Genomic DNA, 25,636 nt, shown 5'->3' with positions numbered 1-25,636 from the left:
TTGTTATATTCAGCGGTCATTACTACACTATTACAATTCAATACTCATGTGACACTTTGTGTCTGTCTCTATAACATCTATCCACAGACAGACACATGGCAAAGTACTCAATACCAACCGATTGTTCCTGAGTGGGTGTTTTCAGCACCACATTTTCACACACCTTGCGAAGTGGACTCGCAAGGTGAAAACAATACCAACCACGCTGTTGCAGCTGGTAATTAGCAAGTAACCTTATAGCAGTAAAACAGGAGGAGACCAAAAAAAGAAAAAACAATCGCTACACTGTCCAGTGCTTCCTGGAGTATTATCAGGTTTATAAAAACTTAAATTTACTTAATTACCACATCAAAGTAGATTTGCATTGCAGTACTGAGTGAAGGTATTTCCCACACAGCATCATCAGAAAACTTTGATATATAGCTAATTGCATCAAAATATTTTTATAAAAATGTATTTGAATATAATAAATCTTGCAAGAGATGGCTGAACTAAAATAAGCTATGGAGTAAGATGAAAAAAAATAAAAGACCCCCTCCACCCCGCTGAAAACAGTCAGGCTATTCAGTCAGGACCCCCTGTCCTTTTTAGACCTGCCCCAATAAATGTCATAGTCCTGCATGAAGATATCTGCACGGTTGAAACTGCTGCTATTACTTTTCTCGCCTATAGGAGGCGCACTCTCACTCCTCTCGTTTGTTGCAACCAGCGGCTCCGCCTCTATTCAGTCTAGAGGTTCTGACCAATGAGCAGAGGCGCAGCCGTGACGTCTCAGTCATCTGTGTTGGGGTGATTACGTGTGTCTCACCAACTAGCCGCAGCTAGCTTGTCAGACAGGATATCACCAGCGAGTTCATATTGAATGTCACAACTATAGCTATTCTCTAAGCGTTTTCAGAGAAAATGGAGCGTACGGTTATTGAGCACCCGGAAACGCCACGGACTGATATATTTCAAAGTTAATATGGTAAGAGAAAGGCGACTTAAGAGAACGAGCGAGCTAACGACAGCTAACATTACCCAGCGGTGGTAACGTTAACTCTCATTGTTATGGCTAGTAGAGTTAGCAGGCTAGCTGCCTGTCAAAACATAATCCGACAGTGTAATTGTACGTTTACTAATGGGTTTAACACTGATAAGACACCATAGAGCCTTTACTTTGCAGCAATTTGTGACCTTAGTTGTCCACATAATTGCCGTGACACTGAGTTAATAGTTGGGATACACTGTTGTCCAGTCATGGAAGCAAATGTAGTTACAAACTCCAAAGAATCTTTTTCAAAATCTGGCTTTGCTTTCCACTGCAGTTATTTTAAATGAACTGCATAATCAGTGTAGTATTAGATTCTATGAGCTGTATGTCAAGCATATATCTTGCACTAATTCAGACATTGCATTACAAAAGGAGCACTCAGAAGGTTCTCATCTGCAATATTTAGCAATGTATTTGACAATCGTGAGATTGCCTAAAACGCAACCTGTCACTGATTTTTTTTCCATCAGTAGAAGACCTCCACATAAGTACTAGATTCTTTCCTAGAAGTGGCCAGTAGAGAAGACAAACTACTACAACCTCAGAATAGTTTGCTATCATGTTTCTGTCATTGATAAATTAAATTAGAGTGCTTATTATTCTGTGTGATGACATCAGTGCAGGGTTTTCCCAAGGTTTCTGGAGGGCTTGAGTGTGTTTTATTTGATGGGGGGCATTATCATTCTTATTCTAATATTAGTTGTGTATAATATATCATTATCATTACAATGTTTATCAAAACCCAACACAGATTGTTGTTTTTCACAGTACATTCAGACATCAGCAAGAAGAAAAGCAGTCTGTGATAGATGTAACTCTTGGCTGTTTGACAGATTTTCTTTCTGGTTCATTTCTTCAGTTAAGAAGTTGCACCAAGATCAAAAAGTGGCTGATGGTGAAACAACCAGTGGATATGGGGCATATTCCTAGTGGTATGCCACTTGTGTTCTTGTGACACCGTTTCCTAACGACAGGTGCAACTTGAAACTGTCACACCACTGCTGCCCCCTGATGACAGTGTTAGGTCAACATAGTACTGTAAATGTGAAGTTTCTCTCATCTGTTCTGTTGATGGGATATGGACAATGGTTTTGAAGTTACCGAAAAGTAATTCCATATATGCTTGCCAATGTGTCCAAAGCTAATATTAGAACTAGGCTTAGCTAACATGGCTGTTGTTAGCCTAGCTACCATAACCAGTTCGACAGAATTTTAGAGCCAAACAAGCAAATAATATGAGCATCATTTTTGGTGTGTTGAATGTAGTAGAACACGATCACGCCTTACATCACATAAAACTCCACGTCACAGAACAACAGCCAGGAATATGCATGGCATCTTAATTATTATTCGCTATAAACACTTTGATGAGTTACTATATGTTATGATCATAGCATGAGCTGTTTTCTACCGGCATAGATAGGATTGGCATACATGTTGTGTATGTTGTCACGGTGATGTTGAGTTAACATTGCTAATAAAGGGAAAAAAAAATCTACATTTATGACAGTGCATGTCGTACGACAGTGTCTGTCGTAAAAATATCCCTCTGGCAGAATTATTCATATTCATATCATATCAGATATTCATCAGGGGACAGTAGTGGTGTGCTGGTTTCTATATGCACCTGCCGTTAGGAAACAGTATGCACTGGTGAGTGGCATACCATTAGGGATCTGCATATGCTGCTGAACCACTAGAGGCATACCGTCCAGGTGCTACTGCATCTCCCGAACATCTTAACTGCAAAAATGAACCAGAAAGAAAGTGTCTCTTGGGAGACACTAAGATTTATTTTCTCCATGGCAGCAAAACCTGTCACACCAGCCTTTAGAATGTCCTGCAGGTTAAACTGGACTAACACAACAGTTGTAAGGCTGATTAACTCTGTTTAAGACTGATTAACTCATTAAAGACAGACTTGAAAACACTCATTAGCTTGGTAACATAATAAGTCTATAAATAACCCATGATGCAACACTTCATAAAAGACTATAGTTACACTGGTGCGCTCTCCATTCAAAAATAAAATATGTACATCTGTAATGACTGAACGTGTAATTGTCTGTTCCTGAAGTATAGGACAACCCCCACTTTTTTAAACCCAAGTTTCAGAAGACAATTGGTCTTGTATTAGAGCCAATACAGTATCCCGTCTCACAGAGAGGTAGAGAACTCTCAGCATAGTTTTGCTGGTCATGTAGTTTAGGTGCTGCACCAAAATGCTTAGGCACTGCAACTAAGTCTTATAGTGGTAGGGAATATTGTAATGCAAGCAAAAAAAAAAGAGTAGGTATTGATCTTGTTGTTGTTCACTGTACCAGTGTGATTGATGCAGACAAATAGCCACTGTTGTCAGTCTTGGCATTTTAAGTGTCTCTCTTCTTTTCCTAGATGTAGCAGAATGGAATTACCAGTACAAACGTCTTTTGAGTGGTACTGCATAAGGACGTGGCTCTGTTTCAGCCGTCAGCACAAGGAACCATAAACTCCATGCATCACGGGAACTCACTAACTCTCCAGAAACTGCAAATTGCACTCAAAAAAAGATACTGAAAGGGCAGACATGTTTGCCAAGTTGAAGAAGAAGATTGCTGAGGAGGCGGCCACAGCACCTCGGAGTGGTGTCCGTATACCCCGCACCATCAGTAAGGAATCCATCACCTCAATGGGGGCAGACTCAGGGGATGACTTTGTAAGTACTCTGCACCAGTCAGTAGCCTAACAGTGGGGGAAAAGGGCTTGGACAATAAACGAAGCAAGTGTGCTTAAGTAGCAGGGGACAAATATTTATTGGTTATTTGAAAACAGCTGAGTAACTAACTGATAACTATTACTCTAGAAGCTTGTAATACTTAGACATGTTTCTGACGAGAGAAGAAACTAGACAACCTTTTTCTTGCTGGCAGAATGTCTTTGTAGTTCACAGCACCACTAACCTCTAAGTGTAGATTTAAACTAGTTACTGAAATATTTTTATACATAGAAAAAAAGTCATTTTATGATGACTCACATGATATTGAGTAAGAATATCCATTTAGAAAGGCCTTTGTGGAGAAGCTGACAGAGCTTGTCTGTGCTCGTTTCCTGTTGTGTTCAAATCAGTAAACAATTGGCAACTATTAGATCATTCTGCATAGACCCACAAGTCTGCACTTATTGGTGTATTTTTTTGTAGTTTTTTTAGAGCAATAATGAAAACATTAGACTCCCTGAGCCTTTAGAAAACAGATGGACATGTAGCAGTGTTTTCTGTCGTTTTTATAGAGCCAGCACACAAAACAGAGAGGGGACTTTTTTGCTCTGACTGGATTCTCACAGGCAAGAACAGGAATTTCTATTAATAGCAAAAGCTGTAGCCAGTCAATGCAACATACCTCTTCTTCTATGAAAATTAAACTGGTCAGAACATGGCAGCAAACACAGCAGCCTCTGTGTCAAACTGTCCTCTGTTATGCTGCTGAAAACAGCTCACTTTTTCAAGGAGGGAATTTCATTACATCAGGCACAAACGTCCACTTGGATTCAAGTATGAACTGATGCCGTAGCTCAAGAATTCATACTCCAATTATGATAATATACACTTAATACCTTTTATTAAATTCCTTCAAAGTCTTTGTTTAAAAAATATATATATATATATATATATAGTATAGTATATAGAGTCTGGACAGACATGGGTGTTAACTGTAACATAACTGATTGGTGGATGCAAACAATTCTATTTTGTCTGTCCTATGACACAGCACTGTGATATTTAGGCCAGTTGTCTAAATGTTAGAGGTTCTGTGTAAGATCCTGTTGATGCTGATGGCCTCGGTCCAGCTGCACTAGTAATCCCCTCTGTGGCCGGACAAGAGCTTTCATGCTGTCTCTCTCCAGTGTAATCGAGCCTAAGGGACCATCTCATTGTGCAGCATCACTGCCAAAAGTATAGATGCTCAGTATTAAATCTCTCCTGACAGAAAAATAAATACCAGCACGATGAGATAAATCATTTCAGCCCAGATTTGATTTCTAAAATCAGAATTAACAAAGAATAAAAACAAAAGCAGTTTAAAATCCAACCAGCTGCATGAAAATCTGAAAGCTGTTTTTTTTTCTCTCTGCAAATTGTTTGTCAGTGCACATGATGAAAATGAAAAGACAGGAAATGTGATTAATTCTGTTGAGAAGGTCATTAAATGTCAGTGTTTTCAGTCATTTTACTCACAGTAATAGATTTTTTTTTCCAAGCTTAGTTCAGGCATTAATTCCATTAGACTGTTTTCAGTTCAGCTGTGATGGAAAATAAATTGAAAAAGAACATTATCATATAATCAGGTGGATTTTGTTGTTATATCATTTGTCCCGTGTTGCCTGTCACTGTGAATTACTTGTGGAAAGTCACAGAAAAGTCCTGGAAACTGAGATCAGTGCTGTGAAAGGAACCATGGTTGTGAATTGAAACCGGTCAGGTAGCTCTAGGTAACAAGGCTTGGGTGTGACTGACGTTACTATAGCATAGTGACGGTGCAGTCTCTTTTGTACTGAGTGCGTGTTGGCTGTGTTCTGTGTTACTAATTCTTAAGACAGACAGAGTAACATATCATTAGTATCAGTATCATTTTCACCTCCTGATTTATTCACTCACTGATGAATTTTCCTTCTTTTTGTTTGTGGCTATTCACTGCTGTTTATGAAGGTTCTGCAGGGCACTCTACGATATTTTTAGGGCTTTGTGGAGCTTTACCCGTATTACTTTCAAGACAAATGCTTGTGTCCCTGTTTGTAAAGGAAATCCATATCTATGGAGCGGCTCTGTTCATTGAAGATAACAAGGACAGTGTAATCTCTCACAGGGGAAGTCAGATTCCTGAGGCTATAGTTCCATCTCAGTTGCACTTGGCTAAATTATTTAGTGAAGTTGCCGAGTAGCAACGCTGCCATCTGATACAGTGGCTTCAGCAAGGATTCAGACCCCTTCACTTTCTGCACACTTTATTATGCTGTAGATTTCACTCAATAACCCATAATGATGAAGTAAAAACATGTTTTTAGAAACTTTTGCAAATTAAAAAGAAAGTATTGAGTCTTCTTGTATTATGTTGTAGATAAAATCTGACTGGATGTTTTCTAGCCGTGACAACAAGTTACCACTGAAATGCTTTCGACTGCCACAACTTGGTGATTTCTGACAGTGGATGTGTACTTAACCCTCTGTCAACCTGTACAATAATAAGTGGCACCTGATGCCGTGTGTGTGTGTGTATCTTTAGGCATCTGATGGCAGCAGCTCCAGGGACGACCTGCCCGCCCAGCTCCTCAGACGGAACGATCAGATCCGGAAGCTGGAGGCCAAGTTATCAGGTAGGAGACGTCAGGCCGAGTTTAAGCAGCTGGCACGATTCAGCCCTTAGCTTTCAGAAGAGATCACTACCTGTTATGAAAGAAATCTGATCCCGATTGCAGCTTGTACCAGTAATACACAGGACTGTAAGCAACCGATCCCATCCTGTTTTATCTGCTGTATAACATAACTCATGGCCAACTCATGATGTGATATCATGAAGGTTGAAGCATTATCCAAAAATGTAACTGCAGTGTTAATAAATTACGTACATTGTATTATTTTACCTGTTAATGATGCAATAAATTTTCACTTAAGGCAACTCCCACAGCCACTCAAATTATATCCCATTAAAAAAAAAAACCTAATGCTTTTATTTTGGCTGCCTGTCTTTTTTTAATCAGCAAACCACTGTCACACCCATAATGAATAAAGGCTCTTTAGTTCACAAGTGCAAGAATATCAGGAAATATAGATAGGATGTTTGAGAGCGCAGGATCAACCATCAGAAACACCCATCTAAACAAACACAAAAGCATCTAGACAAACATTACACACGTAACATGTACAATACTGGATCAAGTACTGGCCTTGGTAGTGAAACCTGAACAGCTCTGGTCAATGGGCCAACAAACTATCTTTGCCAAAGGAAGATGTTTTCTGTCAGGAAACCAGTTTGAAAGCTCACATACATGAATCCTGGGTTCAGTTACATTTCTGTGCTTTAATGTTTGTGTGAGACAAATACAAACACTTGGAGTCTGACTGTTGTGTTCCTTTCAGTTCAGTTCAGTTCAGTTTGTTAAACATGTTGTAGATTTGCCAGAGATCCAGATTCTAAATCTTGAATGAGTCAGTTTTGCAGTGAGATGGTGGCATCTAATTACACACGCCACACTTATTAAACATCAGTATATCAGTGTCAAGTTAACTGTCAAGATACTGACAAAAATGTGATATCGTTTTTCATTTGGCCTTTCACTTCCTCAACCATCCCAATTTACCAGGAAGGAATCTGAGCTTGTGTTTGCTGGGACAGTATCCAGCTGACCAGGCTCTGCATGGTATAAAAAAAAATGCATAGAGCACAGACATTAGCCTTGGTAGGAAATGTTTTTCTTGTTAATGCTGATTATATAAATGTCTGATAATGAAACAATCATTTATTGCTGTCTCTATTTCTAGGTTTAGGGTGTGTGTGTTTTTTTTTTATTTTTTATCCTTTACTCGATATAATAGCTCCTCTTTCCTTTGGGTGGCTTATGTGACTTCGCAACCTGAGAAAAGGTTAAAGGTCGCACATTCTCATGCGACCTTTTAACCAGCATGGTTTTCTTAGATAAGAAAATCATTAGTAGTTTTACCTTCCATTATTTCTCAATCATGTTTTCCCTTTGTTTTCTCCCTCTCCTTTTGTTCACTTTCTCTCCTGCCTCTCTCTTTACCCTCATCTGCCTGTTCCTCCTTGTTTGTGTGGTTGTGTGTGTGCGTGCGTGCGTGTGTGTGTATGTGGTGTTAATATCCCATCCCATCACCCTACTTCCCAACACTAGACTATGCTGAGCAGCTACGAATTATGCAGAAGACCAAGGACAAGCTTGAAATTGCATTAGAAAAGCATCAGGATTGTACGTACCTCTACTCTCCTCCCAATTAGCTTCCTTTCTCTCATCTGTCTGTCGGCTGTAACAACCATCACCTAGTGCATCATCATTTCCTCCCTTTAATGCAGTTTCCTATTCTAAATGCTAATATCATGGGCTTTGGAGGCTTGCTTTGGGGAGTGCTGGATGCTTTTTTCTTTCAATCTAAAAATCCACCCTCAGATCTTTTACTCTGGTTTTTGCTCAGCACATTCATTTCAGAGTTATGGATGCACTTTGTTAGAAAACGCACTTTCCCTCCATTTGGTCCACACTTCTACTTAAGTTAAAGTTTAAAGTTTCCTACATTTCCTAAAGATGTGATGAACACCCATTTCTTTCAGCTGGAACACACAGACTGTGTGATAGCCACACATAGCCGGTATTTAAACATCAACATGCCCGACATTGTTGAGCTTAACTGAATTTAATGTCTTGAAAGTGACCTGACCTGAAAAATGTAGGTCTGCGCACAAGAAATGTCACAGTCTAACCCACAGTGTCCACTGTGCTCAGCTGCTCTGTGTGCTGCTGGCTCAGTTACAACGGCTGGAGTAGATCTGCTGCCATTCCAGTCAGTGTGCCAGTGTCCATGGGACGCACAACTGAATCACTCTGCACAGCTCTTTTCACCACTCTGTTATCCTTACACACAGGATGAGCAAGTCTGAATGCCTGAAACAGAACATCTCGAAACAATATTGGAAATACAGCAGCTGAAGAAGAAACGGTCTGAGGATGCTTGTCCAGTCGACATTGGAGCTGTGACAGAGTGATGGCACAATAACTTGAAAAGCGATGCAGCTGAATCCAGTGGGCATGAGGGGTTATCAGATTACTGATACAATCATGCTCCCCAGAGGATGAATCGTTTTCCCTGCTACCCTGCCAGGATATCATCTTTTCTCTCAAAATACTGGAGAATCTATGAGACCTAAACCTTTTGATTTTAATGGCCCTATTGCTTTTCCCCCCCTAGTGTCCCTCAGAGCTGACTTTAACATTTTAGTTCATGGTAAAGAGCTACTGAGGATCAAGGTTTATCCTTAACTATCAATGCTCTAAGAATAGTAAAAGTGTCAGTTGGTTTTAAGCTTTAGGATTGCGAGGTCTAGGGCCTTTACTTGTTTTATGACTTAAGGGTGGATTTTTTTCCTTCAGTATATTACATATTGTGATGTTGCCTTCAACAAACTGCGTTCTAGTCCTTGTCAGTTGCCATGCATTGCTTGTCTTTGCCTGTCTTTGCTTCTGAGATAAACACACTTCTTAATCTGACTCTAACTTTTCAGAGCTACTAACGGTGCCACTGTCTGTGCTATTTAATATTTCTGTTCTCTTAGGTTGTATACAAACCTCTCTACATGGTTTCCATGTTTCCCTTTCTCTTTCTCTCTTTCACTTTCACTGCTCAGCTTCCATAAAGAAACTTCAAGAGCAGAATGAGTCTCACCAGGCCAGCAGAGCCAAAATGGCAGAGGGGATGGCTTTAGCACTAGAAAAGAAGGATCAGGTAAGTGCCACCGTGTCCACCATATAGCATAGTGCCGATTTGTGGCTTGTGTACTGATCGCTTTCTATCATTTACCTGCAGGAATGGATGGAGAAGATGACCGGTGTGGAAAAGGTGAGTCTTTAAATCTGACTTCCACCAGTATTCTATGTCGTGATGATACTGATGATTTTAAAATTTGACTGTTTTCCACACCAAAAGTGGAAGAATGGAAGACTTCAAAAAGCAGTACAATATTCATATTGGGTGATCTCAGTGCTAACTTGTTTACTATGGTTTAACTGAATGCTAGTGTGTTTGTTTGGTTTGTGTGGTCTGGTTTGAAAGCTGTCTATTGAGGTCTGATGCAGAGTTCAGAGTCTGAGATGTCGCCTGAAAAGGTGTCTGGTTGTTGGTCTGGTTGTCTGTGTGTGTGAAAACAAAGCAGACTAACCACAGGATTTTGTGGTAGTAGTTATGAGATTTTAAAATTAATTCAAAAGTTAAATCGCTGTTAAATATAACTGCTGATTGTGAGCTTATTAAGAAAGGATGTCCTGATCTAGGCTGTAGGTGACTAGAGGTGTGTTGGGTTTGCGTTCTGCTCAGATTTTACTAGTTCTCCGCCAAGAAAGGAATTAGTTCAATGAAGCAACCACGTAGTAAACACATCTGTTTAGTTGCAGTGTAAAGTGTCTGTATCCAGGTGTTTTTGTTTGTAGTAAGCCAAAGTGAACATGAATCACACCAGAGCTAAAAGGAAAAAATCTTGTTCTCCTTGGTCAGAATCAAACAAAGCAAAAAAAAGTTATGTTTACATTCAGTGTTACCCCCCAAAACACATTGTGTGTGTCCTTGAGCCTCCACACGCGTTGGATGCATTTCTTGCCTCATAAAACTTTAAAACTTTGTGTTTTTTTTTTTTTAATCCAGAATTGTTTCAGTCTTTTTCCTCTCTGTCTTTGATGGTGCATTGCTGCATATCTTGGTGTGTTACAGCCACCCGTTGATCAGTGGAATAATGTGAAACCACTGACTATGAATCCTGTAACCTGTGCTCTTGCATGTGCATCCTGGTGTGTGTGTGTGTGTATGAGATAAACAGACCTGGGACTCACTCATAAAGAAACAGCTCCAAAGTGCTACCAGAAGTCAAAAACTCCACAGAGAACCTTAAGATTTGACTTCTTAAAACCTTCACATGTCCTCAAGACGGACCACGCACATGTACAGCGGTGTAACTGTTGTGTTTGTTTAGGAGAAGGCTGCCCTGTCAGCCCGACTAGACGAGATGATGGAGCAAAGCTTAGCGCTCTTCCAGAAAAGAGATGACCTGGATGAACTGGAGGGCTTTCAGCAGCAGGAGCTCGCTAAAGTTAAACACATGGTGCGTACATGTGGCATCATTTGGTTGCATTTAATGCAGTGTGACACCTTCTTTCTGTCATTTTTTTTTTCTTTTTTTTAATTGAGAATTAGAGATGAACCGGGAAGAGGTCTTTTAAAGAGCTATGCTTTGGAGTAAGCACAGTCTGTGAGCCTCAGTGTAGGGAAGAGTAGTCCTTTTGGCACTGTGTGTTTGAAAGCACTTAGTTTGTTGAGGTGTTTTTCGATTTCATCGCAGCATCTTTCTTTAGTGCATGGTATGCCCTTTGATTACAATTTATTTGCCGTTTGTGTTTATCAGTTGCTGAGGAAGGAGGAGCAGCTGAGTCAGGAGGAGAGAGCGCTCCAGCAGAAAGAGGCTGAGGTTCAGTCAGCAAAGCGAGGGCTGTCGGAGGCCCGGGGGAAACTCCAGGTTCTGGAGCAGCAGCATGAGGAGAGCTGCAGGCTCAACACTGAGCTTGAAATAGAGCGGTAAGTGGGCTAAAGCAAAATGAGAAGGTTTATGCTATTATACCATTATTTGGAGTAGAGTAGTAGACGTTTTAGAATTGCAGGTGTTATCATTGCCTTTTTGTTAGAACTTTTGAGTCAACTGTGCTATCAGACAGCTTAGCTTTTACTATGATTTTTAAAATGGAATTCCAAAGAGACGGAGCGTATCTTGTTTGATTTGTGCAGAGAGGAGCTGCTGCTGCTTAGAAAGGAGGCAGACAAGAAGATCAGTGAGCTGGAGGGACGATGCCAGGAGCTGCAGTCAGTCATCCAGCAGGTCTCTGAAGACTTCCAGAAGGTCTGTTTGGGGGCACAAGTCACGCTAAACATTCATACTTCTTCACCAATAATATTTTGTAATGTTCACAAAAAAACACTGTTCACACATTGATCATTTGTCGAGGCATTTTTTTTTTTTTTTTTTTTTGCTCAAGTGAGTTTGTGAAATTTTGTTTTTTAGTCACAGAGTATGGTGTCATCTTTAGAGGAGTCCCTCCATGATCTACAGACTGAACACGATGCCCTGAAGCTGCAGCAACAAAAGGTCAGAACATACAAGCATACTGTCCTCTGTTAATGGTCGACATCTATCTTTGTTCAAAACAAATTCAAAGAATTCACAATGAGAATGAGTATTCCAGGCAGTGAAAAAGTTTTACTAGTAGGTCACATAGAAATACAACACAATATACCTGATTTATTTACTAACTAACTAAGTCTTTAAAGATGATTAAACCTGGACTCTGTATCTGATGTGGACATGTCCTCTCTTGGAATCACCAGGCTGCTGTGACAGAGGAGGACAAGGAGCGCTTGTTGGTGGACCTTCAGAAGAAAGCCACCTCTCTAGAGAGACGACTGCAGGGGAACCTGAGCCAGGATGAGCATCTACAGGAGCTTCTCCAGGAGGTGAAGAACATCTAGACCAGGGCTGAGATTAGGCCAGTGATGCTTCAGAGTCTTTCCATTAGTTTTAGTAATTGACATTTTTATTTACTTTTTTTACAATTAACTCTAACTCTGACTCTTTACAGCAGATTAGTTGGTCGATTATAGAGTGTTTGAAGATACACAGTGGGAGGACACACATCTCTCAAAGATCTCATTTATTATTGGAGGCAGTTTCAGTGGCGTGCAGGTTTTATTGGATCACGGACGTTGCTTTTAAAACTACTAAAACTAATGTCACGTTTACCTTCACATGGATTTCATGAGGACAATTCCCTCTCTGTTGTCTCTGTTGTCAAGATGTGTATATTGTTGGCTTTTCAGAAGTCCAGCCTGGAGCAAAGTCTGGAGGAGACCAGAGCAGAGCTGCTGGCTGTTCGGACAAACCATGCTGATATTGTCAGCTCTCTGGAGGCTCAGGTACCCCACTGCAGTTACTCAATCCTAAACCTTTATCTGTGGTAAAGTCCCTGTATCTGATATTATTATCCTGCGTCCCAAAACATTGTGCTACATTAGCAGACATAAGGTGTCATAGTCATTGGTTTAGAGAGAATATTGTGCTGGAGTGATTAAAAACAAGATCAAAGTGTGTAAGTGGTGTAAACTTTACAAGGTCCTACAGCTTGCTATTCCCAGTTGAGCCGTTCAAGTGAACAAAACAGGTGCATTTTTATCTATTTGTTTTTATTTATATTCCAGTTTCAGTCCCAAAGATTGACTGTGATGATGTTAATTAAAAAATGTTGTTTCCCCAGCTCTCATTACAGATTACACTGTCAAAGATAAAACTATCTTAGGATGGGTAATGAACAGGTACCAGAAATGACCTCCAGCTCAGGGTGTGTCTCTCTCTTGTGTGACCTTAAGGTTTCCAGAATGAGCTGCAGCATTACTGAGCTGCAGACCCTTCTCCGACACAAAGACGACTCATCCAGGGCCTACAGAGAGAGAACAGACGCACAAGTAAGCAGTCACACACACACTCCTGCAAGAACCAGAAACAGAAGTGAGAATGTCTTTCACCATTTGCATTGTTGATGTGCAGCTTCGAGGATGCAAAGCTAAGTGTGGAAAATCATATTACAGTGTTTCCCATTAGTTACCTACACTGTGGGGACTCGCCAGAGTCTAATTAGTCCCACAACAATTTCATAATGAGCCAGAAATATTTTTAGTGTTTCCCACACATTAATTGATTTGTGGCAGCGTGCCACAATTTCATCATTTACCACTACCTATTGATTTTCTATTTTTAATACTATTTCTAATGGGTAAAATCGTATGTTACTGTAGAGCTGTGGAGAGAACATTGATTTTACTCAGCTTCTCCTTGTTTTTACCGTCACTGTCCGTCTCTTTATCGGCCCGCTCTGTGTGGCCTGTCCTTCGGGGTACACATGAGAGCGAGCTGTGTGTGTGTGTGTGTGTGTGTGTGTGTGTGGGGCTGGGAATGGGCTCACTGGCCAATTACGTTATCAATACTCACCGACCAATGAGGGTTATTATTTGTTTGTCATAAGAAATGGAGCTGTACATATTCAGTTATTTGTTTATAACAAAGTTACTTGGCAATTAAAGTATTTGCAGTAGATCACCTGATATACAGTGTTATACAGTGTTAGATATTATATTTAACTTATGAAGACCCTTTAGTCTGTTCTACAGGTTTTACCTTTCATAATGTGACATTGTCTTTGATAATTATGTCTCATGGAACATAAACAGCTCAAGCTTCATGAAACCACATAAATCAACTTCTGGCCAGCAGAGGGCACATCAGATCAAGCTGACAGACACAGCCTCTACATCACAGCCTCATGAAGTTATAATGGTGGTTGTGTTTGCACAAACACATTACACAGAGTCATTTGTTTCATTTAATTCAAAATTAATATTAAAGGTTTTGTTTAACATCTACCCCAGCAGTGAATGCTGCCAGTCTCTAAACATCATATTTGAGATGTTTATTAATGTAGACATTTATTTCAGCTATAGCACTGTAACCCTTTAAATTACTCTGATAAATTACTTGCTGCTTTCTAAGCATTGTTCATGAAACAAATGAAATGATGTTGGGGACTAAGGAAGCATACAGTTGAGACTGAATGAAGACAGCTGACAGCATTGAGAAATCAGGCAGTGTACGGGGCATCCTGAGGACCAGCTTCAGTACGTCTGGTTGTTCTAACCCTAACCCTTCATTTAAAAGTATTTCTCACAGTGGGGACGTCTGGTCACAGTCTGTTGTACTGTTTTGTGTTTCAGGTTGCTGACCTGGAGCAGCAAGTCCTAGAGAGTAGTGAGGGACTGAAGAGTGCAGAGCAGCAGATCACAGAGAAGCAGCAGCACATGGATAAACTGGTGAGGACCACAGCAGTCAGAGCAAAAAAAAAAATTAATTTGAATTATTATAAAAAGCACCATGTCCGGTAAGTAACAGAACCAAAAGCAATATTACTACATGAAATGGATTCCTATTGAATAACATCAACTCAAATTCAAGTGTGCATTCATAATCATTCATGAATACAACAAGCTATTCATCCATAATCTGTATCTTCAAAATAGAGAGCAATTAAAGAAAAGGGTTGTGCTATTACAACCCTTTAAAACCTGTGCTGTGCATGCATATGTTTAATTATGCATTTTTATGTGTGTGTTTTTCACAGCAAGGAGTGTGGAATGCAGAGAAAGCCTTTCTGGATCAGCAGGTTAGTTTGTTACAGCAGCAGAGCCAGGAGAGGGCCAGCCGACTGGAAGAAAGCATGAGCTCTTTAGAGACAGATAAACAGACGCTGCAGGACAGGCTGGTAAGTTGTATTTCTTTTGTTACATTTTAGATTCATCAAAGATTTATGTGTAAGCTATAACACTATGCAGTCATGCTGTTCAGCCCAGGAGAATGTTTTTTGTCTTAATCAGCTGTAGGATAATTGTTCATATAAATGTACTTATTGCAGTGAGGGAGCACGACCTTGAACTTTTGAGCGTGAGAATAATTTGTCCTGTGTCATGTTTTAAGTCATATTTTCCGTTCTGGTTTTTGTGTGGTAGGCTGATCTGGAGAAGCAGAGAGATGACATGAACTCCACGCTGAGGCAGCAGACAGAAGAAATGGAGCAGTGCAGGGTAAGAACAGCTTCAGTGCACTAGATGTATTTTTTTTTTAAATGCACTTGTACATGTTGGATTGACATTTAAACTCATACTCTTTGCTCATATTCACCATTTTTAAATCCGGACAAAAACTCCATCTGTTTCAACTTTTCAGTGTTAAAGCACAAAAATCTGTGGCTCAGACCCCAAACACATGACCTTACACACTTTGTTGTACATAGTTTGTAGTTGTAGTCATGCTCTGTTATGTATTTGTAGTCCTCACTCCTCATTCCTATGTGTTCCCTCAGATGGAGCTGAACAGCCGGCAGACACTGAGCACAGAAATCGCCAAAGCTCTGGAAGAAACCAGGCGACAGAAGGAGGAGCTGCAAACACAGGTCTGTGCATAAACACACACCATACACTATTGACAATAATAGAAAAGCTGCAGTAAATGTGGTCCCCCACTAATGATGGAGCAGCCTCTTTCTGGACTGGTCATGTATATACACATGTATGTCCATGGGACTGCACATTGATCATTCACAGGCTATAAGACAGTGTGGAAGAACTTCATTCTATGTGGGACTGTGAAAGAACGCACTGTTTAATAATGCGTTTCCCTGTACATGATGTCAGGTTGGAGAGCTGACCTCGTCTCTTCAGGCCTCACAGCAGGAAGTGTTGACTGTCACTGAGAAGTTAGCACTAAGAGAGGAAGACATCAGAACTCTTCAGAATGGTACATAAACACACACACACACACTAAATCCTTAAACATACTGCCCAGACTCATGAACAGCCTGGAAACAGTACAGAGATTTTCCCTTTTCTGAGCGAGCCTCGTCCTTCTAACCAGTCAGAGAAAGGCAAAGACAGGGATCCCATTCATTTGAATAGGAAAGTGGTCTCACATTAAAAAAAAATAAAAACTTAAAAGTTTAAAAACGTTAAGGTTACCAAAACTTAAAAATTATGTCAAGTTCATAGAAAGCAGCCTTTTTTTGGAAAACTGTACTTAATGGTTACTGAATGCTCAGGCGTTGATGGATGGAAAAACAATGATACTGAAAATCTGATCTAAGAATACTGATCTAATATCTACTGTATATCCTGCGCAGAGGTGCAGAGTCGGCAGGCTTCAGTGGTCCAGCTGCAGGACGAGGTTGAGCGGCTGCGAGCCCAGCTGGACCAGATGGAGCAGGATAGGGACTCCCAGCTGACGAGCCTGAGGAAGGAGCTGCTCAGCCAGACAGAGCAGCTGGACAGCTGCCAGGCGCGGGTCAGCACTGACACACACAAGTCAAAAAGCTGGAACATAAAGTGTTTCTCCAAAACAAGAGATGGAATCAAACATTGAAATTCATTCTCATGGACCTTGTAGATTATATATACTGTGTAGAAGGACTGCTGGTCACTTAACATGAACACCTTTGCATAAGATATTACTGTGCTGGTAAACTGAGCTAATGCAGCAGACAACGTTAATAACTTGCTTGAAATTTTATTGTGAAAATCTAATACGCTGAGGTCTGCATTCTCTCCGCTGTAGCTGATCATAGACCTGTCAATCATTCTGGGCAGACCAGTATTCCATATTTGAAGTTCTCCACTTGGGAATTGGGTTGAAATGGCAATTCTACAAAATGAATTCAAAACGTTGCATCAATTAAAGTTAATGAGCCTCACACTGAAGTGCAAATCTAAAATACAGGTTACTATTTACACACTCTGACATGCTTGTTCCAGCTAAGCTTCCATTTGTTATGTACCAACACCACATATTGAGCTGCTATTCCTTAAGACAACAGTTTGGCTTTAGAAACTGCTACTTTCACATCATGTATATATACAGGTGGCTGAAATTTCAGCTCATGCCACATGAATTGAGGGTCGGTTTGGTCATTGGTCTGGTGTGTGTTGTTCAGATCCTGTACCTGGAGGTGGAGGTGGAAACCCTGACAGAACAGCTTCAGAGCCCTGCTGTGTGTGAGGAGGATCAGAACGGCAGCGTGACGGTGGATGATCTGGATCACATTCAGAAAGTCAACAGAGAGCTGGAGCAGCAGCTCAGCGACAAGAACAGGGTCAGCCATCTTTACCGTCCCCATTCTGCTGTTCCTCAAGCTTTTGGTACACTCTGTTGATACATACATAGAGGTTCGTCAGAGTGATGGCGGTGGTTGTTGTCTTGCAGACCATCAAGCAGCTACAGCAGAGACTGGCAGAGCTGAAGAGGACGCTGCAGAAAGAACTGGTAAGACAAAACAAATCAAAGGTAGAAAAGATCATTCGGAGCCTTCCTGTGTCTTTACATTCAAATTTCTGATGAGGACAATTCAGACGAGGAATCAACAGGTGATCTCTGTCGCACCATGGGCACCAAAACCATCTGCTAAGCTCACTCACTGCTCTCTCTCAAAATGCTCCTGCTGTAAATCCCTGTCTATTGGACTGGATTGTACTCTGTTGCACGGGGGGGGTTTCATATTTTTCTGCTCACTTAGTGTAAATATAAATGGATATTGTTTGTGCATTTCCTCTTCTCTGTGCTCTGTAGAAGCTAAAGCCTGAGCCAGAAGCTGAAGGGAAGGAGAAGCTGCCAGAAAGCCGAGCAGAAAAACAAGAGAGGGTTTGTCCTGAGCCTCCTCCAGCTTCTGTCCCAAGCCCCCCAAACTCCAACACCACCGTGACCAACACATCGGACCTCAACGACTCTCGGGAAATAAACTTTGAGTATCTCAAACACGTCGTCCTCAAGTTTATGTCGTCCAGAGACGCTGAGGTGAGTCCTTGGTGCTCACTGTGTCCCTTCTATTCAGCACTTATCAGATGTTGTGTGTATAACAGGTCTGCCTGGTATGTAAAGTCTAAAACGACTTTATATGATACAAAGCTCGTCTGAAGCTGTGTTGTGTCTCTTACTCAGGCATATCAGCTAATACGAGCTGTATCTGTGCTGCTGAACTTCACCCGTGAGGAAGAGGACATGTTGAAGCAGACTCTGGAGTACAAGGTTTGTGTTTCAGTTTCTGCTTTCAGTCCTCAGCTTCCAACACTTCATTTCAAAAGCAGACCCCTGCCCTGTGTGTGGCTACTAAAAAAAAAAAACTACTAATATCAAGATATTTTGAACTTTCTTTAACACCATTACTTATTTGAGACTCAGGCAAGAACCACAAACTTGACGCATTCACCAGTTTTCTTGAGCTAGTTCTCTTTTAGCCTAACCCGGTGACTGGTTTGTTATATGTTCCAGATGTCCTGGTTTGGATCCAAGCCTTCTCCGAAAGGTATCATCCGGCCTTCGATCTCAGGCGCTTCAACTCACTGGAGTTGATGAGCAGCAGAAAGAACCGAAGCAAAGGAGAGAAAGGAACTAAAGGACCACCTCCAGGAGGAAAAGGTCCTTCCTGTGTGGCTACCATCACTGAGCAGGATTCTAGCTTTAAAACTTTAAAACAGCCTTGCACAGTTTTCTCTGAGACTGTGTGGGAGGGACTGTTGTTTTCTGCTCTGTGGGGACAGAGAAGGGCTTCACAGTTTAAGGGATAAAGACCTATTCATAATCAGCTGTTGATTTTAAAATGACATGATTTTCTTGTCGGTGGTTGAGGCAGACAGGCTTTTTTGACCAAATGTTAGAGAGAGTAAACTGACAAACACATCATTCACACTTGAGTTTAAAGTGTCTTCAGTCTCATTTCTTCTCCCCAGATCTGATGTTTACTACTCAGCAAAAAAAAAAAGCAAAATGTGAATTAACATGCAAGCGAATGAGTCCCAGCATCAGAAAGAAATAACCGCCTCATTTCTACGTGGAGTCAAATTTTATTTTTTGTTGTTGGAACAAAGCACAGCCTGACTTGATGTGTTTTAACTGGACAGACAGTACAGCCTCTGGTTGCTGAAGGACCTTTGAGTCTGTCACTTGTTTATGAATCACAGAGGGCCTTAATGAAACAGTTTAATTTGAATTCTGATGCCAATTGGGCTTCAGTATCAGTGTATTTAATCAGTGTATCAGTGTATTTAATGTCAAAGGACCCAAATCGTCTAAATAGTCATAGTGTCAAAGTTCCTTTAACAATCAAGCAAATCCAGGCTGGGATTATTGTCCAGAAGCACCATCAAAACCCAGAGAAATTACAATGCTGACATTTCACCACGTCTGACTGTTGGTTTATGATCAGTCGTGATTAACGGAGTTGAATTTCAAATCATCAATCATATCCTCAACAGTGAAATGCAGCCGCTCTCATTTTCCTTTATAAAAAATATTTCCATCTTTTTGCTTCCCACTGTATCATTGAGTCCAGCTCAGACTATCTTGATAGTCTGAGCCGGAGCCTGACTGATCTACATTTTTAGGCCAAACATTGATACTGACATTTTAGAGTTTAAAAAAAAAAAACAAAAAACCTGATGATATTCTCTTTTTATTTATTCTTTTACCATAACAAAGAAACTTGACTAACAAAGAATTGAGTTTGTGTGTGTGTTGAACAAGACATTTTACAGTTGGAATATGAAGTTGTCAGTTCCACTTTGTTAGACAAACTGTGAAATGCAACACTTCACAAATTACCTTTCATGTTTGTTCATTTCTCTACTGCAGTCTCCTCTCACATTTCAGCTGATGTATGTGCTGATATATCTGCTAAGCCAGAATTGACCAGGTTCTTTAACCAGGCTCTCTCTCTCTTTTTTTTTTTTTTTTTTTTTAAATAACTGAAAATTTATGACTAATGGGTATCAAAACTGCTAGGCCCCTGGACTGTTATTACTATGACTTGAGCCTCCCGGCAGACTTTTGTCTCAGATCCCTCCTCTGTCACACGTGTTCTAACCATGGCTATGTAATCTAACCATGGCTCAAGCCTAAACCACCTATAAGCTAAAACGTTTGACGGGGAGAGCTCGTTGAGGAATCATGCACACGGTAGTTTCGGAGGTACTGCCTGCGAGGTTCAGTTCAGGGTAAACAAAAAAACAAAAGTCTCTCCTCTTTACTGATACTGGAGAAGAAGCTGTGCCACAGCTGATACAGTCTGTTCATTCAGACTGTTTTAGGTCCTTTAACACCAAGATTAATGATGTGGACTATATTTGAACAATAATGATGATGTGATTAAAATAAGTGAACGCTATGTAAATGATGACTGGAGGACATGCTCTACCTTTACCTGCCTTTGCTAATGTAAATGAAAATACATTCCACATGTCTATTTATATATATAGAGAGAAATCTGTACATACAGTATGCATTGAGAACTTTATAAATCAGTGGATGTAAATGGTTTGATGTGACCAGTTTGCAGTATTTATCATAATAGACCGTATCCCATACATGTTCCTCCCACAGCTTGTCACTCAGTCCCACTGCTCATCACTGTCCTCACTCCTCAGTGGGATGTCGGTCACAACAGGATGATATTTATTTTTACATCAGTGGGAAGCCCAGGGAATCTGCATGCCTGCTGTTAAACTGAATCTTTTGAATCCCTAAAACAGCCTGGTCAGTCTTTTTACAATTCCCTTCATTTTCAAAGGCCAGAATATTCTGAATTTGTATTCATTCCAGTAATATACATATAATGTGAAGCAGAGACACATCAGGGTGTTGTCTGTGGAAAATTACCAGTCACAGAAAACTGTCGCTGATACTTTTATTCATTTGAAGATGTATCAGTTGGAATCATTCTTTTTTTATGCTAAGATGCAGGTGCACATCTGTGAATGCAGAACTGTCATCACCCTGTTAGCTTACCAACGAGAGGTAGCCGACTTGTGTAGTCACCATAGGTTGTCACCCAGACACTGCTGGGTAAATATACTGTCTCCATGAGAATCAAAAGAAACTATGAATGCACTTTTTAACCTGATTGATTCTGCTGTGCTAAACCCTGAAACACAACTGTACAATCACTACAGCTTTTTTTTTTTTGTCTTTTGCTTTTTATGATTTGACAATTGCTGCCAGGTTCCTTTTTCCCACATTTATTAATAATAAATCCGAAATGATAAAAAATCACATCTTCCGGCTCCAGATCATGAATATTCAGTGACAAAATCAGTTGTCAAATATTTCAACTTTTGTTTGTTGCCTTTTTTTTTTCTTTTTGTGGTTGGAAACCACAAAATTGCTAAATGAAATGAATTGCAAAATGAATTTACGCAGGGACTGTAACATTTTACGCTCGTTTGATTTCCACTTTGTTCCGCCTTCCGTGTTTGGGTCCTACATCATGGTTGAGTTGCTGCTCACACGCCTCCCCCGCCGGTGGCGCTGTTTGCGTGTTGACTATGTGAAATCTAAACGGAAGAAGAAATTCTCCGGAAGCTACTTTTTCTGAGCACGCGGTGCGTCCGGCCTTTCCAACAGGGCAGCGAGAAGGAACATGGTGAGGAGCCGATACTCTTCTGTTAATTACGGATTTTTTCACGTTTATCTCAACTAAGCCGCATCAAATGTGTCTTATACATACATATAAGATTCTCGGATAGTTGCTTCTGAAAGCGTTGATAAGTAGGCTGCTGCCAAAAGGCTGCAAAATGGTTATATTATAGATCGCTGGTAACGATCGATGCCGCTAGGCTGAGTTGCTAACCGTTAGCTAATGAAGAAATGGCAAGCTACATGTAGTCAGTCTGCTAAAAGCGCTGTTTAATATTAACAGGAAACACGTATAATAGGTGTTTTTGTAAATACTTATAGCAGGTAGTTATGAATAATTATATGTAATGGTCTAATTAAGCTGTGTCCGGTCAGGCTCGAGAATAATGTAGGAAAGCCGTAATCTGTCTGCTAACCTAACCTTAGCGGGCTGTATTTGGCTCGTGTCGTGAGCAGCAGCTCTGTACGGAGCTGAGCTTTCTTTTTCTACCGATACCGCCTGAGACTGTTTTGTGATTAGTGTGGTGCTGTTATCAACAAATGTTTAATTATTCTGACATGGTCCAGGCCAAGATCAAGGCACGAGATCTGCGGGGCAAGAAGAAGGAGGAGCTGCTCAAGCAGCTGGACGATCTGAAAAATGAACTGTCCCAGCTCCGTGTGGCCAAGGTTACCGGTGGAGCTGCTTCCAAGCTCTCCAAGATGTACGTACTGAAAATGACTGAACAGCACTTTCACACTTATGCTAGTGGTCCAGATATGACCTGACTGTCCTGACTCTAAGCTTACAGCAGGTACAGGTGCTGACTTCTGTATAGATTGAGAGTCTAGCGCTGTGGTAGTGTGGGATTTTAGCTTTCTGCCTGTGATCTGTACACTCTGCACTGGTTAAGACATCTACATTTGTGTCAAGTTTACTAAGACAATGTATCTTCAAGGTTTAGATTCTCCAAACTCCACACTGCCACCACGGTACAAGGAGGAAGTTTAGATGGCATTAATGTGACGTTTGTTAGTCTTTTGAGTTGAATATCTTCAGATTAACCACACAGTGTACAGCAGCTGTCACTGTAGTTGGGAACTGATTTAACATGAATTGTCAAGAGCTAAATTTTCCGAAGCTTGATTTGTCTCAAAACCATGATCTGGGATGCAAAAAAAAAAAACCCAAAACAAAACAGTGTCTGACTTTGCTGATCTTCTACAGTCGTGTTGTCCGCAAGTCCATCGCCAGAGTCCTGACTGTAATCAACCAGACACAGAAGGAGAACCTGAGGAAGTTCTATAAGGTGAGAGCACCCAGCAGCCTTGGATTTTTACTAATGCAGCCCCTCGTTCAGAATCACACGGACGTGCATGCCGAGTGAGCTTTTCCTCTGGTTATCTGGTCGAAGATGATATTTGTTGAGCTGATGTTTTGCTGATGCATTCACAACTGCTTACCAAAAGACTGAGACTTGAGATGACCCGAATGTTCCGCATAATCAGTGACTGTGTTTACATTGATCGCACGGCTTCTAATCAAAATATTATTTTTGGTTTGGGTGTTAACTGGGGATGAAGATTAAATAGTTTCTATCGCCACACTGTCGATAAAGGGTCCGTTTAATGATTAATGATGCCTCATTCATATGATGCACCTTTAGCTTCCCTGCAACATCAAGCACAACTGTCACATTGCTGGTGATGGTGCATGAAGATGGTTCCCTGAGAAAACATGGCACCATTCACAAAATGGCTGCATGGTAACATTTCTGTACTTACTCTTCTCACATTGGAAGACTGCAGTCAGTGTAAACACAGTGAACATGATAGTGTGATGTCCCCTCATCATGACGTAGCACATGCTGTGTGTGTTGACATGAATGAAGTGTCAGGCCTTGCTTTGTTCTCACTGCTCGGGGGGGGCAAAATGCACGAAAGCACCAAAACCCATTGTTATTTTTCAGCCAAGTGTCAAACCTTTCTAGATTTTGAGTTACAGATGAACCCTTTTCCTGACCTGAAGTTTAGTTTTCATTCCGAAAAATTAGATTGTCAGCTCTACTGAACGACTGTTTAATTTCTTCCAGGGCAAGAAGTACAAGCCCCTGGATCTGAGACCCAAGAAGACCAGAGCTCTGCGCCGCCGGCTCAACAAACACGAAGAGAGTCTGCGGACCAAGAAACAGCAGAGGAAAGACCTCCTCTACTCCATCCGCAAATTTGCAGTTAAAGCTTAGATGCTTTTTCTATTGATTAAATAAAATCTGTGTAAAAGACAAGAATCATCTGTGGTGTAGTGTTTCATCTACAAACATCTGTGTGCTGACACGTGGGGCAGACTTAAACCAGTCATTCATTTCCACTCTAGAAAATGTGATGAATACATGAAGTTTCCTCCAGATCAACAGGTTTGACCTCTTGGACAGAGAGGAGTCTCCGTGGCACCTTCAGGAATTTGTAGGTGAAATAAAAATTTGCCTCTTCAGTAAAGCTAGTTTTCTTTATTATAAACAAGGGAGGAGGAGGAGCAGCATCTGCTCTGGTGTCTGAACTGTACATTTTCTCAGAAAGACAGTGGAAAGCTCATGAATCAATCAGGTCATGTGACTTAAACCTTCAGCTGTTGCTTGTCTTGATTAGTGTGGATGTGGGGAAACTGGCTGCTGATCTTACATGTTGAGGTAAATGCAGTTTGTGTGGCTGTTTACAATTCAACAGTAAGAGTCTGTTCAAGCTGCTGACCACAGGAGGGCGGCACATAAATACAGTCTGCACGTGACAGACAAGTCAGAGCTGGCAGACTGTCTCACCAGAGTGTCTCTGTAGATAAGGCAGGGGGATATATGTGATATGTGATATTATCAAGTATTATCCTGTAACTAGAACTGGAAACCAGCTCTTCATGAGCTGCCTGCAATTCAGGGACACTATGCATGTCTGACACTGATCTGAGCACAGGGGGCCTTAGGAATGCCTGGAATGGCAATCACCTTTATTCTAATTACTTTCCTACTGTCACCATGCTGCCAGCTGCTCTTTAGTTACCTAACAACACACCACTCGTCACTATTCCCTGCACCGCTGCACCATGAGCCTTCAAACTGTCTTCCTCACACTATCCGTTTGTTTTAGCCTGTTTTCCTCGTCTCTCTCGCCTCATCCAAGCTCCTCTGAGAAGTCGGGCTGCTTCAAAGTCAATAACTGCAAATGCATCATGAAGGACGGGAGCGGGGTGATTAACCTGAACTCCATGGGGGATGCGGGTGGCTTCCTGGGGTATTTGAAGCCTGTGACAGGAGACAACATGCCGGTCAGTGCTGAGACCCTCCTGTCCTTCAGCCCCTGTCTGCCCTTCTCACAGCCTGCGGACCTGATAGGAGCTGACTGCACCAACATCGCTGCAAGCATCACTGTCAGGTACAAAAGCCTCAGTGCTCAGATCCACAGTATACGACTGTACAGTTAGATGAACTTTACAGCTGCCTTCATTCATTCACACTCCTTCATTTCTCTCTCTCTGTGACTGTTCAGTCATTGTGACCGTCACTCTCCCACTTCTCACTAACAAAGGTTCTTCCACAGCTCTGTTCACTGCACAAGGCTTTGAACCCACATGAATCATTTGTATCAATCTGCATGGATACACTGTTGTAGTCAAGGTTTTTTCCTCTCTGGGTAACAAGGGAATCTGTTTATTAGATGTAGGTGAAGGTGAAAGCAGGATGCCCACACCTTTTATCCTCTCTTTAAAACTCAGATTCCCAGCAGCTGTAATTTACACTTAAAAACCAAATGAAGTTAGCAGTAATTTGTGTTAAAGTTGAGTGAT

The 25,636-nt window shown here is 41.1% G+C and overlaps 2 protein-coding genes across 4 annotated transcripts; both read left to right on the top strand.

The window, feature by feature from the left end:
* The first annotated feature begins 811 nt into the window (after window positions 1-811).
* On the top strand, window positions 812-21,459 carry golga1 (golgin A1). Of its 3 annotated transcripts, XM_041042182.1 has the most exons (24): window positions 812-967; window positions 3,428-3,728; window positions 6,292-6,382; window positions 7,916-7,990; window positions 9,421-9,518; window positions 9,600-9,632; window positions 10,756-10,884; window positions 11,185-11,354; window positions 11,562-11,673; window positions 11,836-11,919; window positions 12,159-12,284; window positions 12,648-12,743; window positions 13,194-13,289; window positions 14,592-14,687; window positions 14,996-15,136; window positions 15,381-15,455; window positions 15,734-15,823; window positions 16,065-16,167; window positions 16,547-16,707; window positions 17,354-17,512; window positions 17,623-17,682; window positions 17,986-18,210; window positions 18,355-18,441; window positions 18,685-21,459. In XM_041042182.1, the coding sequence occupies exons 2-24, from the start codon at window positions 3,600-3,602 to the stop codon at window positions 18,763-18,765; spliced, it is 2,517 nt and encodes an 838-aa protein (XP_040898116.1). In that variant the 5' UTR covers window positions 812-967; window positions 3,428-3,599; the 3' UTR covers window positions 18,766-21,459. The 3 variants fall into 3 exon arrangements, with proteins under 3 accessions (XP_040898116.1, XP_040898117.1, XP_040898118.1); XM_041042183.1 differs by lacking the exon at window positions 7,916-7,990; XM_041042184.1 differs by lacking the exon at window positions 10,756-10,884.
* A 295-nt stretch (window positions 21,460-21,754) lies between these two features.
* rpl35 (ribosomal protein L35) lies at window positions 21,755-24,086 on the top strand. The gene is made up of 4 exons (XM_041042185.1): window positions 21,755-21,829; window positions 22,390-22,526; window positions 23,030-23,111; window positions 23,895-24,086. The coding sequence occupies exons 1-4, from the start codon at window positions 21,827-21,829 to the stop codon at window positions 24,042-24,044; spliced, it is 372 nt and encodes a 123-aa protein (XP_040898119.1). The 5' UTR covers window positions 21,755-21,826; the 3' UTR covers window positions 24,045-24,086.
* The last annotated feature ends 1,550 nt before the right edge of the window (window positions 24,087-25,636 follow it).

The sequence above is a fragment of the Toxotes jaculatrix genome, chromosome 7, assembly GCF_017976425.1.
Source record: "Toxotes jaculatrix isolate fToxJac2 chromosome 7, fToxJac2.pri, whole genome shotgun sequence".
Classification (NCBI taxonomy): domain Eukaryota; kingdom Metazoa; phylum Chordata; class Actinopteri; family Toxotidae; genus Toxotes; species Toxotes jaculatrix.
Note: the sequence above shows the minus strand (reverse complement) of the source record. Positions and strands in the feature narration are given on the sequence as shown.

What these genes read in the sequence shown, in the direction of transcription:
- golga1 (XM_041042182.1), top strand. Translation starts at nt 3,600, where the DNA reads ATGTTTGCCAAGTTGAAGAAGAAGATTGCTGAGGAGGCGGCCACAGCA. An exon ending in AGGAGGAGCTGCAAACACAG is followed by an intron (nt 15,824 to 16,064) that starts GTCTGTGCATAA and finishes ACATGATGTCAG; the next exon opens with GTTGGAGAGCTGACCTCGTC. An exon ending in GGACGCTGCAGAAAGAACTG is followed by an intron (nt 17,683 to 17,985) that starts GTAAGACAAAAC and finishes TGTGCTCTGTAG; the next exon opens with AAGCTAAAGCCTGAGCCAGA.
- rpl35 (XM_041042185.1), top strand. An exon ending in GCTTCCAAGCTCTCCAAGAT is followed by an intron (nt 22,527 to 23,029) that starts GTACGTACTGAA and finishes GATCTTCTACAG; the next exon opens with TCGTGTTGTCCGCAAGTCCA. An exon ending in ACCTGAGGAAGTTCTATAAG is followed by an intron (nt 23,112 to 23,894) that starts GTGAGAGCACCC and finishes AATTTCTTCCAG; the next exon opens with GGCAAGAAGTACAAGCCCCT.